The sequence below is a fragment of the Mytilus trossulus genome, chromosome 6, assembly GCF_036588685.1.
Source record: "Mytilus trossulus isolate FHL-02 chromosome 6, PNRI_Mtr1.1.1.hap1, whole genome shotgun sequence".
Classification (NCBI taxonomy): Eukaryota; Metazoa; Mollusca; class Bivalvia; order Mytilida; family Mytilidae; genus Mytilus; species Mytilus trossulus.
In genome coordinates this window covers 54,731,437-54,748,819 of record NC_086378.1, presented here as the reverse complement: position 1 = coordinate 54,748,819, position 17,383 = coordinate 54,731,437, and the positions used below count along the sequence as shown (strand labels likewise).

The 17,383-nt window shown below is 32.2% G+C and overlaps 1 protein-coding gene across 4 annotated transcripts in view; it reads left to right on the top strand.

The window, feature by feature from the left end:
- The window catches only part of LOC134721547 (protein turtle homolog A-like), a 104,611-nt gene that overhangs the window by 57,149 nt on the left and 30,079 nt on the right, over positions 1 to 17,383 (top strand). For all 4 annotated transcript variants that reach the window (XM_063584641.1, XM_063584639.1, XM_063584640.1 and 1 more), the window contains exon 3: positions 9,126 to 9,458. In XM_063584641.1, coding sequence (XP_063440711.1) covers positions 9,126 to 9,458 — 333 coding nt within the window. The remainder of the gene's footprint in view (positions 1 to 9,125; positions 9,459 to 17,383) is intronic.

Sequence of the window (17,383 nt, the reverse complement as noted above, 5' to 3'; positions counted from 1 at the left end):
TGGAGTAAATTGTGTTTTAGTGGTATTTTTGAGTACCACAACTCTCCAGAGAGTTTCTTTGTAATCGTGACTTATTGGCCTTCCGTATAATTAAAGTCTATCGTTGTAAGATTCGTGTATAGAATATATTTATATTGTATATTTCCTATGTATCATTCTCAAGTTGCCTTTATTTTGTAACTAAGATTTTAAACATACACGGAAGCATATGGAAACTAAGCCTATTATGTAGTCTGCATATATAAACTTAAATTTCAAATGTTTAATTTATTACTTCACTGTTTTTTTCGATATTGTAAAATCTTGTTAATAGTTTAAGGAATTGAAATAATCAGGAAATGTTGATTTTTTATCTGTACAGCAAGTGCATTTAAAAGTGCATATTTAAGATGCAAATAAATTGCTTTTATGGCAACAAGGAAGTAATTTAAATCATGTTTACCTAATCACACATTGTCCCCTTTTTTCCATAAAATATATTAACTGCCTGACTCATGCCATAACTTGTACGCCTGTTATGAAATGGAAGTAACTTCAGATTATATAAGTTCCAAGTGGAAGAAATATTCTGTAATATTTGGTGGAACAAATCAGGCCTCTACATTAACATTTTTTCTAACTTGTCCCTTCGGACAAGTGGTAATAAAATCAGCTTGTCCGAACTCTTAACTTACTTGTCCGAATTCATAATTGAAAATCTAACATATTGATGATTTATGCAATAATAACACTTGGGCTTTGATTGTACCCAATAAAAGGAGCATTTTGTAATGTTATATGAATACCGCATCAAAATACATTTCATTATTTCAGAATGAAAGTTTTTTTGCAAGACTGTGTTCTCTGACTCAATGTCATTATCATTTGTCAATCATTAAATCATCATTTCTTCCCAAACCACTACGTTCCCCTATGGACCTATTCATTCTTTAGTAGTGGTATGGGTTAAACCAAGGATGTAAATACACCTGGCCACCTTGAACATGTATATGAGTAAACCTTTTTAATTTATTGATGATGTCAAAACAAGCTTTAACAATTTATTTTGATTTGTATATACATTGATATATGATCATGAAGTACATACACATTTCACTAAAAAATCTGCCTTTAGTTTTTAGAATTTTTTTTTTTTTTTTTGTTTCATCTTAAATTTTTATATCATAGATCTTATCAAATAAAACCTCTTTTAATGTATTGTTATGCATAAAAGCAAAATCAAATGAAACATACTTTAATTTAATATTTTAAAGTTTAGGTAAAACTCCACATGGAGGTGCTCCTAATTCAAGGAAGCTTATACTAATTAGATACATTAACATTGGTTTCTTTCCCCTTACTTATATCCCCATGGTCAATGGCTGCCAGCATGTTCAATACTTAATCAGAGACATATTATACAAGTTTTATATGTCTCTAGTTCAATCAATGAATAATTATTTCATTAAGTATAATCAATAAAACAATCATTCATATTTGTGGGAATGTATAAGTCTTGAATTTGATCTATTTTTATCTGACCTTGATTTTTCACTTGTCCCATCGGACAAGTAGTATGGTGAATGTACTTGCCCGACACCTGTGTCCACTTGTCCCGGACAATCGGACAAACGTTAATGTCGAGCCCTGACAAATATACCTTTACACTCACAGCTTTTAGCATCCAAATAGGCTTAAAGCAATTTATCAATCAATAAAGTATGCAGTGAGGGTTAAACATCCCCAAATTCATTAAATAAATTCTTTGTTTGGAAAGATTTAACATTTGGTCTGTTCCTTCAGTCGGGTGAGCTGTGAGTTAAAGCCATTTTTACATCGCTAAAATGATGATGAGACTTTCTGCTGGTATTTTTAAATTATACAACATGCATTGTACAAGTTAGAAATTTGAGAAAAATCTCTTAGCTATATGAAACGGAAATTCATCTAAGTTTTGCTTCACAATCAGTATGATAGTATTGACATATATAAGAGGGTGGTAGGAGGCCTGTCCTAATATCCTGGGCTTAAAAACACAAAATCCTGAGATCCCGACATGGGGAATTTCAAAAAAAGAATTCCCTGATCAAGAAAGGGTAAATCCTGAAATTCCGAGCTTAAAAACACCTGATCCCAGAGTCCTGATAAAGGTCCTATCCCCCCTCATATTACTTCAATTAATTGCAAGGCAGTGACACAGGTCCAGACTGTTTTCAGGTCTAATGTTCTTTTATTTATAGTAGGTTCATTTCTAATGGTCTAAAGATTATGACATGTCTGCCCCCAAGGGAAAGGCAGAAGGAACTGTCCAGAAGTTTTGCCACTATCATTGCCCGTTACTATTGGGGAATAAAAGACTGTTATAACAAGAGAGATATTTGAAACAAAATTAAAAATTAATAAATCATTTTTAACGTCTTTTTAAATTTGATATAAACTAGAGTACAATGAAATTTTCAAGTTAACGGATGTAAAGATAGAAGTTCAATCAGATTTAATGAAAAAAGATGAAATCTATATTTGGAGACTTTAGATTTTTTAAAATGTCATTTATCTTTTTATGTGTAGTAAAGCATTAGTTTGATAATAGTTCATCAAAGTATTTTTACGATACAAGTGGTTGATTTCACAGCTTTATACGGTAAAATTGCGCTAATGCCTATTCATTACTGTTTCCTCCTTACAGTTCCTTTAAAGCATTATTGAACAAATCGTCCAAGTCTAGAATTTCTAACACATTGCATTATTGAATAAATATGACAAACATCAATTCCGTCTCACAGCATCTATGACAGACTAAGAATATGCCAAGCAAGAAATTCATAGTCGTGTCAGTTTCATCACAGTGCTGGCCCCCTGTGGGAAGTCATGACAAATACAAGTCGATAACAATAGTGTCGCTAGGTGTACAAGACAAATATGAATATGTTATGAGGTCGGGAATTATAAATCAAGATAAAGGCTTTAAGATACAAGATTCCTATTGGAAAAGAATAAAGTTGAGCTGAGATGGAATCCACTGAGCATTGCTTATGGGTTTGAATATTTAGGAGTATGGTTTATGGTGTATAAATAAAATTTTCTCGCTAACCTGGACTTCTAGTGGTTTATGTTTTGAGTAACAGTTACTAACATTAGCATGGTTATGACAATGATCTGACAAAAATAAGAAAATGTATCAACTTTTAAGAGGCTTTTTGCGGTTAATCTTTGAATCACAGTACAACAGGGTTACACAGTGATGTGAAGTTAAAAAATGAAAAGGTATCTGACAGTACTTTTGAAAAATCTATTTAGTATTGTTTTGAATTTTATCTGGAAAGATTGAATTCAGATGTAATGAGGTTTAAGAAGCTGAAAGGGGATTATAAAGTAGATTAAATAATGGGGAAAACAAGTGTTTGATGTTCAGAAAAATACTGTTTTTCTCCATGAACTTAAATTACTTCCTTTTAAAAAAGCCAAGTACCTGTAAGTCTACAATGAGGTTATCCCCTCTATTTATTGTCCTGGTTTGATACAGGTACTTAAATCTTCATTATGGTGCCCAAACCTCACACTTAAAGTTCAAGTTAAAACAAATGTATATAACTGAAATCTAAGATAGCTTGATGTAAAACAATTTTCTTCCTACGACCTAGAAGTTTTTAAAATTTCAAATTAACCTGGCACTTTTCAAGAAAACTACATCTAAAGTATTTACCTTTGTGTAAATAACAGTTGTTTGAATTTATATGTAGAGTTATATTATAACCAAATTAACCGCATTTCAAATTGAAATATAAAACTTCTAATAAAAGACACATGCACAATGAGATTAATTGATGATAACTATTACAATCTGGAGTTTGTCAGCACCATAATTCATATTCATATAAAAAGTGAAGAGATAAATGAAATTATTCTTCGGCATATCATGTTTTAATTTGATAATCCAGTGCTGTTAGATCAGACTTATAAGAATCTAGTTCTTTTAAGTCAATGGAACTCTACCAAATTTTAATATTAGTATCCCATTCTGACTACGTGATGTAAAAACAATGGAAAAACAACTAACAATAAATTGATTGTTTAAAATCGGTATTAAAAATTCTTATCATTAACGGAAATCAGGTGATTATTTTGTCATTCAAATGAAATTTAAGTATTTTCTCATTCAAATTATATTTCATTGACACAAGACCTTTTGTTTCGTTGATGCATCTATATCTCATTCGTTTATTAATATTTGAAGAGTTTTCCTTAGAGGATAAAACACAATAATTATTCTCAAGGTCAAATTTTCATTAGATTTGCATCTTCAAGATATTTCATTTGAAACACAAAGTGTTCAAAGATGAATATAACAAAAATGTTATGCTTTTTCCCCTCTTCTAATGCAGGAAATAAGGAATGGCACATTGTTCATATCTGTTGGCTATCTCAAGTTGTATTTCTTCAGACTGCCTTAAGAGCAATCAATTAATTCTGAAGGTTTTGTGCAAGGTGGTTGATTAACATGATTTTTTCTATGGTACAAGTTGTGTTATAATGATTGTTTGTCATTCAAAACAAGTCATTAATGGTTTTATAATTAATCTTTCAGCCCCGCCATTTCTGCCAGACTTTATTTTTTGTGATTTTCCATGGTTGTTTAAGTTACTGATTTTTGAGCAATTATGAAATTATGAAGTATGCATTTTTTTGGAGGATTCTGTGTAATTTTGATTGAGGTGATACATTTTGACTGTACTTTTAGGTTATCAGTATAATAAACTTGTCAACCATGAGGTTGTGTCAGTTGTCAGTTCTAAACCCCACACCCCTCTTAATTGGCTATGATTGCCAATTTCCTGTCAAGAGACTGTCTGGTTCCCAAGTTCTCTTTAGGCACTCTGGTTTCCTTCACCAAAAAAACTGGCTGTGACAAGATACCCAAGTTACCTAATTGTGCTGAAAGTGGCATTAAACACCAACAATCAATAAGAAAAACATGGCTTTGCTCATTGTTGAAGGCCGTACCGTGACCTATAGTTGTTAATATGTTACATTTTGGTCTTTTGTGGATAGTTGTCTCATTGGCAACCATACCACATCTTCTTTTTTATATTATTTGTTTTGCTTTTATAATGATTTGTTTATAAATGAGGCTTTCTGATCCATTTTTGTACCAGTTTATATATTAAGCTGTAAATATATAGTCAGGAGAAAAATCATAGCAACTCAAGTATAAGACATGGTGGTGTTTCCTTGGAATATATAGTAAATTAGATGAGATGTAGGCATACTTTGTTCATTGTTGAAGGCCGTACGGTGGCATATAGTTGTTAATGTCTGTGTCATTTTGGTCTTTTGTGGAAATGTAGGCACACTTTAACATTCTTTTACAGTGATTAGCTTAAATGATGTCACAGATTTACAAACAAATCTTTGTTGCAAATTTATCATCCACCAGAGACTAAATAAATATGTAAAAGGTTACAGCAACCAATGTCTTTTTGACCTTCAAAAATTAACAAATCCCTTAATCCATAGCAAACTATAAAAGGCCATGCATGAAATGGCAAATGTAAAACAATTGAAAGGAGAAAACTATAAAAGTTTATTTGTTTATGTACAAAACAATAAAAGAAAAACAAATATGACAAACCGCAACAAACAATGGCAACATGTATTTTCTGGACTTGGACTTGGACTGGACTTGCTGGGACTTGGACTTGGACTGGTCTAGGTGGGACTTAGACTGGACTAGCTGGGACTTGGACTGGTCTAGGTGGGACTTATACTGGACTAGCTGGGACTTGGACTTGGATTGGACTAGATGGGACTTAGACTGGACTAGCTGGGACTTGGACTTGGACTGGACTAGATGGGACTTAGACTGGACTAGCTGGGACTTGGACTTGGACTGGTCTAGGTGGGACTTAGACTGGACTAGCTGGGACTTGGATTTGGATTGGACTAGATTGGACTTAGACTGGACTAGCTGGGACTTGGACTTGGACTGGACTAGATGGGACTTAGACTGGACTAGCTGGGACTTGGACTTGGACTGGACTAGATGGGACTTAGACTGGACTAGCTGGGACTTGGACTTGGACTGGACTAGATGGGACTTAGACTGGACTAGCTGGGACTAGGACAATTGACTGGAGTCTCACATATTTATTTAATAACCAGTCCAGTGACTCCAGTCCAAGAGTCCGGTCAAGATAATACAGTTTGCCACAAACAACAACTACACTGAATAACAGGCTACTACAGTGGTTAATCCTCATCAGATGGTAGATTTTGACATCATGACTGATGTTTCCCATGTCAGCCCAGTGTGTATGGTTGATAAAGCTAGGTTTGCTGTAATTGGCAGATGAAGTAAATTAGCCATTAATTGTGGAAGCCTTTGACAATGTGTGAAAAACTTAGAGATTGCCCTCCCATATTGAATTTACGACCTTTCAAATCAAATACTGGTCTCCTGAGGATTACACCCTAATGGATTTGGGAATATCAGTCAAGATAATTAAGTCTAAATAGGACATGCTACTATATGGCTTCTCCTTGATGAACTGGCATATAAAAACTCCACTAATTCACAATATTTTATGCCTTTTTGTTGAGATTTTAGCAATCAATGTTTGTCTTTTTATAGCGTTCATCAGAAAGATTGCCGATTATTGGATGAATTTAATGAACATTGATACATGCAATGTTTCATCACATAAAACAAAGACTTCAGAAGCACCCAGGCTTGTTCTATGCATCATTTCACCAAACATCATTTTCAAATTTATTAACGATAGAAATCTGTTGAGCGATGTTGTAGTTTTTGAAATTTTTATCGATTTTCAATTTTCTAAATTAACTTGTTCATGTATCGCATTATCAGTTTTAATCCCACCAGGGATATTTTGCACATTTCTGCATTATAATTGCAGTTTTATATTTAAGTCCAATGGGTTGTGTAAAGGGTAAACTGTATCTCTCCCGAGTGGTTTTTAATTCCTCGTCATTTCATATCAAGTAGATGTGGTATTAATTGTGGAAGGACTAAATAATATTTAACATGTAACAAAACCATAAATAAAACATATAGATTGGGAAAATGCTGTCATATTTAAAGTTTCTGATTAATTTCACTGTTGAACATGTGAAACTTTTAAATGGAAATTCAAGAGGAGGTTATAACTGATGAATCAACTGGAAGCTGATATTGGAAACAGCTGATATTGAAACATTTCAAGGATTTACAATGTATTTTTCATAGAATGTAAATAAATCCAATAAACTTACATAAAAAAATTAAGGTTAAAACATGTATTAAGACTTGAATAGAATAATCCCTCCACCCGTTCAACTTTGGAAATTTTACATTTTTTTCATGACTGGTACTTTTTTTGCAAATAACCTTGGTCATAAAATGGCACCATGGGATGAAGAGGACCCATATAAATTGGGATTCATTAGGTTAATGCACTAATTGATAGAATTTGCAGATGTTCCATTTTACCTTGTGGTGAAAAATGCTTATTGATTTTGAGGTCATGGTTTCAGCAATTTGATAGACTGAAATTTTGGCGAAGAAAAGCCTCAGGACTCCTATAAAAAAAGGTTTGCTTACAAATCTGTAAGATTGCAGCTTGGCTTGAATTATGCACCTTTGAAGCTTCTTTAATTTTTATAAAAAAAAAGTATTTTGAAAGATTAGAATGAAATGAAATGGAAAATTGCTTCAGTTAGCAAATTAATTAAAAAAGTAAGGTGCAGTTTGAATTTCTTTTGTGGTATTTAACACTACTGCACTGTATTTTAGCACTGTAAGAGTTGTGACGAAATGTTATATATTACTGAGTCAAGCTTCCTTGTTCTAATGTCAAAACTAATTTGGCAGAAAAATATTCTTAGAAAAAAAAAGTACTTGTAAAAGGAAGGTCTATATATAATAATTATATTTGTCAATTTCTCCCCAATCAGTAATTGATGAAGCACTGTCATTTTACAGTTGAATAGCTGATAAGGGATTAAGTGAATTTTCTTAACAAGAAGATGTATTACAAATTCATGATGGGGAATGTATTAGATTAAACGGGATTTCTTGTACTCTCATTACGTGCAATATGCCGAAACTGAACTAAACTAACCAGCCTCATTGCTTTTCTATTACCGCATAGTTAAGGATATTAGGGATAACTAGTTGTTAAGAAGAAATTGCAAAATAGAAAAACGACCAAGATGCAGATACCACGATGCACAAAAGATGATCATACATTAAAATAATGTTTCCATCAAAGCCAAAATTTGAATTGTCAGGTCTAGTGATGAAATGCAATCCAAGTTTCAGAATTTCAAGAAGAAAGTTATCTTTGAAGATTGGTTAACAAAGAATTTAATCAGGCTTAAACTATTATTGATAAAAAGATTTTTTTATAGGGTTTGCTTCTTTTATAAGTTATTCAATCAATTCAAATTTTTTACATGCAAATTAAATATCTGACTCCTACTTGCATGTTGATTTATACAGTGGAAATATAACGTAAATTGAATTTAAATTGACGATTATTACATTTTACATGTAGATTAATTCTGCTAGGGTTAAATTGTTAGCATCATGTCAAACCTTCATGCAGATTTTTTAATTCTTTTTATGAAATACATTTAATGGTTATGTATGGAGACAGTGGCAGAAAAACTACCATTGTATATATAAAGTACAACCTATGCATTCATGAACAAGTACAAGTTTCAGACCTATAAAAACAAAACAGCAAGAACCTTAGATCATGACAGCGATGTCTGTCAGAGAGTTCATGTCTCGACGTCACCTTACATTTAACACTCTCCCAATTTTATTAGTGAGGAGTACAGATTTGTCTTATGGAATAGGCTTTAACTCTCTTTACAATAAATCACTAGTATTGCAATGTGGGTGGTATTTGATATATATCTTGTTAATTTGTGTTCAGCATTCAATGCAAATTAAGAAATGTGTGGGTCTTTTTATGTTTTGTTGTTGTTATTCAACTCAATTATTCTATTTATAATTCTGTGTTTGTTTTTTGCTGAAACTGAATTTCTTTATATTTTTTTTTAGTTCCATTCATCTTCCTTTTCTTTTTGTCTGCAACTATGTATAAAAAAACCGCCATGATATTATTTATTTTTATTTTCAGGAATCAAAGCAGCAGAAACTTCAAAGTCATCTAATCAAGGCGGTACTGTGATATTGAATTGTGAATTGAAATTTCCAGACAATAAACCTGTTGATACCATTATACAGTGGAAGAAAAGCAATCTTAAGACCCCTGTGTTTCTTAGATATAGTAACTATGATGCTAATATACATGAAGACTTTGTAGGTAGAATAGAACTGGTTCAGGGCGCTTCGCTAAAAATAACAAGAATACAGGCTAAAGACGAGGGATGGTACGAGTGTACTATTGACTTTATTAATGGAATTGGTGATACCAAGAAGAATGGTACCTGGGTATATCTTAATGTTAATAGTAAGTACTGCAGTTTCATAATCAGATTAATCAGATTTTATTTTGGAATTTGCAGGTCTTACCTTTCCCTAGATCTTCCATCAACTCTTTTAACGGTCATAAAAATAGCCCTGCCACAAAGAAGTCAGGGCCATGCACTTTAGTAGCTCCGTAGCTTTTGTCACAGAGTTCTATCCTTAGACTGATGATTTAGTAACATTACCAAATTGGCTAGACATTAACAATATAACTTAATGTCATTATAAGACATAAAAATACATCCTGATTTTAGATGTACTGTTTGCCAATGAGGTTAATCACTATCAGAAAATCAGCGTAATAAGGCATACACCTTGTTAAATACTGTCTGCTGACCTCTTGATTTCTTTTTGTTATTGGTGCTAGGGTTGCTGTCTCATCAACTTTTCTATTTTTATTCCAATAATGTTGCAACATTGTACATATATCCAGCCGAAGGTCAAAATATAAAAAAAATAAGAAGCAAGAACATGTGATACCATCAGTCCAGATGTCTGATATTCAATGGTTGTACTGATGGTTGTTGTCTGTCATCTAGTATGTTTGTTAACTGATTTGTCATAAATCAGATTAAAAGAGACCACAGGGAACAAAGCAGTCAAAGGCAACCAACAAAGTTCGCGAAATCTTTTTTTCCTTAGTGGTCCTTGAAGAAAATCTGCTGATCCTCACTATTAATTCTATTGAAAAATACTAAAAGTGTGTCAGTCCTATTAAAAAATTTGGTGGTAAAATATTGAGAACCGCCAGTTTTTGCAAACTCTGCACCAATAGGTCTTCATCACAGGGACCAAATTCCTGCACCTGTATTCCTTTTTATAACCTATAGTTGCTTACTTTGAGATCATTTGTTCTCAGCAGTGGATAGATGTCTCATTGGCAAGCATATCACATAGATCTTTGTATTTTATAATGAATAATTTACTGATTTGAACTTTTTACACTTCAGATTGTAACAGCTATTAGTATTCTATGGTTTTAGTTGTTATTTATAGAATTAGATTTTGTACTGTTGCAGCATTTAATCCTGAAATGAAATCAAGTCTAATTGTCTTAAAGAAGTTGTAGAATTGGTGTGTGTGACATATTCCTTAGCAGTTTAATCAGTGGCTTTCATTGTTTTGTTGTATCTAAGGCATGACAATTAATGTTCAGCTATGAGATTGGAAGACTGCATGGGGAAATTTGATAAGGAAAAATCTAGATCCCTTTCCTCATGCTCTCAGAACTGATAGGTCTCAGTCAGGTAGATGTTAAGGTCATTGTAATAAGTTAGTAGAATAGTTTCTGTTAAGTTTTACTGTATTAAAGAAAGTGGTGTTATCAAAATTTGCAAATGTATCGTTTTACATTTGAGTTTCATAAATAAATAATATACTAAAACCCTAACTACCACAATTATTAGATGTGTACCAAATATTTATACCCCTTGCTTACAAAGTTTAGAGGAGGGGATACTATTATAGGAATACCCTGCAGATCAATCTGAGTGTCCATGTGCATTTTAAAGGCAACTGCTAAATTTAGGTCACAGTTATTGAGAAATTTTAAAAACGTTTGGTATATGTTATAAAGGAGATAAATTCCTGGTTGGGTATGTTAAAGGGGAGATAATCCTTATAACTTGATTCAATATTACAATATATGTGGTAATAGTCTTTCTTAAGCATAACTCATCCCTAACAGTTTGATAAATATGAGTGAAGCTTTATACAGTTGTAGATCCTGGGAATGACCCTTAAGGTAAATTTTCATGTTTCAACAAGGGGAGATAACCGAATTTATTGGGTATATTGTTGTGAGTTCTCTAAAAGCCTGTAACAAATTTATCCTTGAAACAGACAACCTATGAAGAGTTGGTTAAAGTGCGGGATCTTGCTGAGAGTTGGAAATTTTATAAAAGTCCTTCACATTATTTTCAATTATTATCATTTAAAAACAGAAAGTTCACTACTTGAGTAACAGTAATTGAAAACTATTCTAATTTCTCATTCTATCCATATGAGATTCTGACATAAAGTTGTAAAATCGGAATATCTCCAAAATTTAGCATAATAATATGAATAATTAAATAACATGAGAGGTTGACAGATTTGATTATCTCTAAACATTTTCCTTTTCAAGTTTTTGCACTGTAACAGTAAAAGTCCAAGATTATCTTTTAAATTATGAAATATAATCTGGAAACAACATATAAAATGAAATATGTCATACATTTACATGTAGAGTACCTTTTGACCATGTTTTAGAACCGAAAATTAATTACTAAAGCCCATTAAATTTTGTGGAGAGTAAAAAGACCTGACGTTTTACGAGGATCTGCAGTGAAAGCCTCAACGATTGACATTAGATATGATGGAAATTTGAATATCAGGGAATAAATGGCAGTCAAGAATCACTGATTTAGAAAATTAATAAAACATCAATTTGTAGAACGAAAAATAATATCCTCTCTGTTAGAAACCATACAAATATATAAAGACTATATAGATTTGAGTCAGACAGTTGTTTTATGGTCATAAATTGACGTTTGTTGCAGAATTTTTCAGACATATCTGTTTTGTTCCGGCAGTAACGCATGTAAATGACATAGATCTATTAATAAGCAAATATTCCGGGTAACAGTACATTCTACTTAGTAGATTTACTCAGTTTATGGTTATTCTGACTATTCTGTCTCATTGGCACTCACACCACATCTTCCTATATCTATGGTGGAAAATGCTTTTACAAAACACTTAAATTCAATTTTAAAAATTGCAAAATACTACGTATTTTAAAAGGCAGTTATGTGCTATAGGTCTAATTCAATGAAATGATCTCCTTCTAAGTGGCATGTATTATATAGCTAGAGGTTATTATTATAATCTTACAGAACAAGTAGTTCTCAAGTTTTGGTATGTTTGCTGCAGTTGAAACTGTCCTCATTCAGACTCGGAACAGCATACTTTATGGACACCAATTTGTTTAGTTTCTTTTTGTTACCTATTCTCACATCAGAGTCAGACTTATTCTAAGCTAAGTTTTGCAGTGATTATTGCTGTGTGTTTGATTTTTCTATGTTGGCTAGATGTATAAGGGGAGTCTGTTGAGATCTCACAAACATGTTTAACTCCATTGCATTTTTTGCCCCTGTCCCAAGTCGGGAGCCTGTGGCCTTTGTTAGTCTTTAGCTTTTTTTAATTTTCAGTTCATATATATGTATTTGAATTAAGTATGACATTCATTATAACTGAACAAGTACACATTTTTGTTTAGGGGCCAGCTGAAGCATGACTTTGGTGTGGCATATTCTGGCTGTGTTGAAGACCCATTGGTTGCCTAAGACAAATTGGCTGTTTTCTGCTCTTTTGTCGTATTGTTATGATGTCTCTTTGACATATTTCCCATTTTATTAAAGAACAAAACTTATGTGGATATTTCAAATTGACCATGTGGCTAAATTACATGTATATAACTTTTAAGGCTTTATTTATTTCCCGCCTAACTCAAAAATATTTTGATGGGACCGCATCTGCTTTGCCAGACATGATAAAATATATAAATTTGAACACTGTATCATATTTATGGGAATTGCTTGATTTTGTCCAGGGGAGATTTCATCTTTTCATCTGTCTGAATACCCTTAGCATCACTCTAGTTAAACACTGCTTCTATATCACAAAAAAACTAAAGTGAATACAGTATGTTTGCCAGACACAGTTAAATATATAGAACAAAACTCCATATCAAATTTATGGGAATTGCTGTGATTTTGTAAAGGGGAGATTACTCCTTTTTGTCTGTCTGAATACCCTAGATACTAGTGCTTCCCTGTAATTTTTGACTTAAGTATTTTATGGTTTAATATGTAACCAGGAAATCACATTGTCTTTGATGGATGCAGGTCTTCATGTCTTCCAATAATTGATATTTACAACCATTATATAGTGCAGACAGTCATTGAAGGACTGGCTTGTAATGTTTACATGAAAGCTTGTCTTCACGGCAGATGATATATAGTCTAAAGACAAGGTGTCTATCACTAATTTGCATATGAAACCCATTACACCACGACTCATTTGGTCATGCGAATATTCCGAATAATATTCCAAAAGAATACAATAAAAAAGTTTGGCACTGGTATGTCTGATCGACAATACAACTCTATGGAAATTTCTTCTTTGAAGATGGACAGCGTTTAATCAGCTAAGAAATCATTTGTAATTGTGTCTGCAATGAAAGAGGTTGCTATCACTAAGCTAAGAACCCATTTGCAAAATTGAAAATTAACAATAGCTTGTGGTTCGATGTCAAACATTTTTCTGCCTGATAAGTCTTGGCGCTAATATTGTATAATTTATCGCTTTACTCAGATTTATCCAAACTACATACATAATAACAGGCATTCAGATAAAGGAAAGGATCAATTATTTGTAAGAAAATTGATTTTTCAACAAGAGAGTGATTTATCGATAGCAAAATAGGAATAAATCTGATATCCGTGTCTTACGATCGTTTCCTAAACGGATTTTTACTCAGCGAGAAAGGAAGCTTCAGGAAGACTAACCCAAAATTAAGTGTATGATCCCCACTTTTCTATCTTATATCCAATTAACTTGTAATCACATAATTTTAAAACCAGGTAATTTAATTGATATTTTATTTCTTTTTTGTGCATTTTTACTAAACTAATAATAAAATTTAATTTAACAATTAGATATAAAATTTTAGGGCTTATTCTTTTAACTTCATAAAAAAATTAAGATCCCATAATTTTTTCAATGTCTATTGAGTTTAATGTTAGAATTGATTTAGTATCATTAAGTTGTACCATATTGTGTTGAGCCTTGTATTATGGCTAGCGAAACCTCCTGCTAATATGGCAATGTTAAAAATACTGTTAAAATGACAATATTAAGTGACAGAAATACAACAGTACAAATAAATATTATTGAAAACTCCAGAAGCCATATGGTCTACATAACTGAGTTATCAGTGGAACTAAACCCCAAAATTGATTTCAAATTTGCAGACCTCTTTCCTCAGTTATTTTTATGCAATCTGATAGTTAATCCATGCAGAACTCCATTATTTATTCTTCATGAGGTTTTGGTAAGAGAAATAGATGAATTATACTAGCCAATGACCTGATTTTTTTATTGGTTTAATGACATTACTAATCCATTTCCAATTCAGGAAGTGGACCATATATTGATATTAACCTGTTAGTTAAATTGACCTCATTCCATTATCTCAGTTGATGGACATCACAGTGCTTGATTACAAGTTATGTTACATAAGTATGTTTTATATCTATTGTCTTTAGATTCTATGTTAGCTTTGTCTATTGATATTTCGGTGGAGATCACATCTATATGGCATAGGCCTGTTGGTTATGGTTCATCGAGATAACCCCTATATGGCCTAGGCCTGTTGGTTATGGTTCATAATGTCTTTAAGAGTTTGGCATAGTGTACCTTTAAAATTTAGCATGTGTATTATTACTGCCAAAATTCAATACAGGGGAGACACTTCTCTGTGTCAGCAATTTATAAATACATATTGATTGGAAAAGTGTCTTATGGAAGTTTTTGACTAAATGTTGATGCTGTAGTATGCTGATAGTTAGGTGTCTCCATCGTAAATGTATCAGCCATTATAAAGTTATTATACCTTCTGAATTTAACCTTGCCCTTTACTCTACGTATTACAGCTTGCTTGTTTGTACTTCATTGTTAACGATCTATGTAATTATATCCGGGTAAACCATTACACTATGTGTTTTAATAACTAGATAACTTCGTTTGTAGATATTTTCTGGTCCACAAAACCTTTTTAGGTAATGAATCTAGTATATATTAGAGTTAAATAATCTCACGTCTCGGCTAATTCATCAACTGTTTTGGAGAAAATGACGAAATTGATTGGAATCACAGCAAGACCATTGATTTGGTAATGTTCTGCCATTTAATTAAACCATGGTGGCTATAAAAGCTTCATCATGATGGCTTTTTGTCTTGGAATGGTCATCACTTTACCATAAAATCCTTCTTCTCTGTCAAACGCTAAAAAGTTCTGGATGGGTTTTCTGTTTAAAGTAGTTAATTTCCTAGACAAATCTGGACATTTTCTTGGTTTAAAGTCATATAATTGATCCTTTTTAAAACATAAAATCAGTTCTATTGGAGTCAAAATTGTTGTGTTTTAATATACAGAACGTAAATCGGCTTTGCAGCACAGATAAAATGACGTCAGTAATGGCCGTATATTAATTCGTATTCATTAATGTATTTGTGTACAGAGTATTCAATGTTGCAATCTTAAATAAATCTTAGTTTCTGTCCTTTCTTCTACTGGTTACCAAAGAGGTTTTTTTTCATGGGTTTACATTAATTACAAAATAATTACTCAATTTCAATTTCAGAAAGAGAAAATTGCCCTTGATTTTTTTTCATTTTTCTTAAATGTTGTAATTGATTTCTTGTGTTTTATGGTTACAATTACTGGAATTTATCACCATTTTAAATGTTCAAACATTTCCTCAATTAATCCATATTAAATTACTGATATATAGTACAACTGTTTACATTGGAACATTTAACCAATTATACTTAGTTATATGCAGCTAAGAGACATCTAAACACTTTGTTCTTGGTACAGGCTGTCTTCTGTCAATGAGCTGGGAGTAGTTATCTGTAATAACTGTTCAAAATGAGAATAACAGCATTCTGATATATCTTACATTTGTCATATACCATACACTTTACACCATAGACAATATGGCATACACACCACACCATACACTTTACACCATAGACAATATGGCATACACACCACACCATACACTTTAAACCATACACTTTACACCATACACTTTACACCATACACTATACAACATACACAATACACTACACAACACACTTTACACGATACCCCATACACTATACACTTTACACTTTACACTATACAACATGAACCATATACCATACACTTTACAAGATACCCCATACACTATACAACATACACTACACACAATACACTGTACAATATACACTTAATACACTGTATGCCTTACAATATACACCATACACTTTACACCATACACTATACACTGTATGCCATACAATATACACCATACACTACACTGTATGCCATACAATATACACCATACACTTTACACCATACACTATACACTGTATGCCATACAATATACACCATACACTTTACACCATACACTATACACTATACACTGTATGCCATACAATATACACCATACACTTTACACCATACACTATACACTATAAACTGTATGCCATACAATATACACCATACACCATTCACCATTCACTATTCACTATTCACTATTCACTTCACTATTCACTTCACTATTCACTTCACTATTCACTAAACAACATACATAAAATGATAACATGCTGAGATAAAGTTGTAGAAATATATTGGTAAATCCAGACTTATGTCTTAGAGTGATAATACACTATACACCATACATTAAATACTATTCACCAAACATTATACAGTCAATTCCACTTAATTGCATACCGCTTAATAGCATAATTCGGTTAATTGCATACTTTTCTCCTGCACAAAACCATTTCCCATTCATCTAATGTTAAATTGTCCGGTTATATGCATAGCCTACAAGTGTCATTTCGGTTAATTGCATAGAAAATAATCGCCAGCTAGATATGCTGAGTTAAAAACTGACGAGATTTTTTTACCGAAAACGGCAATTTGGTAAGTATATTTTTCCTGAATGCATTATAATTTTCGTTATTATTTCATATTTACTTGTGTGTTATCTAAATAAAGTTTTAAAAAAGTTTATTTCGTGTTTATATGATTATAAAAAGGCCTGGATGTGTACACAGGTTAAGTTTCCCATTATCTATTTTAAGCCTCGAGGT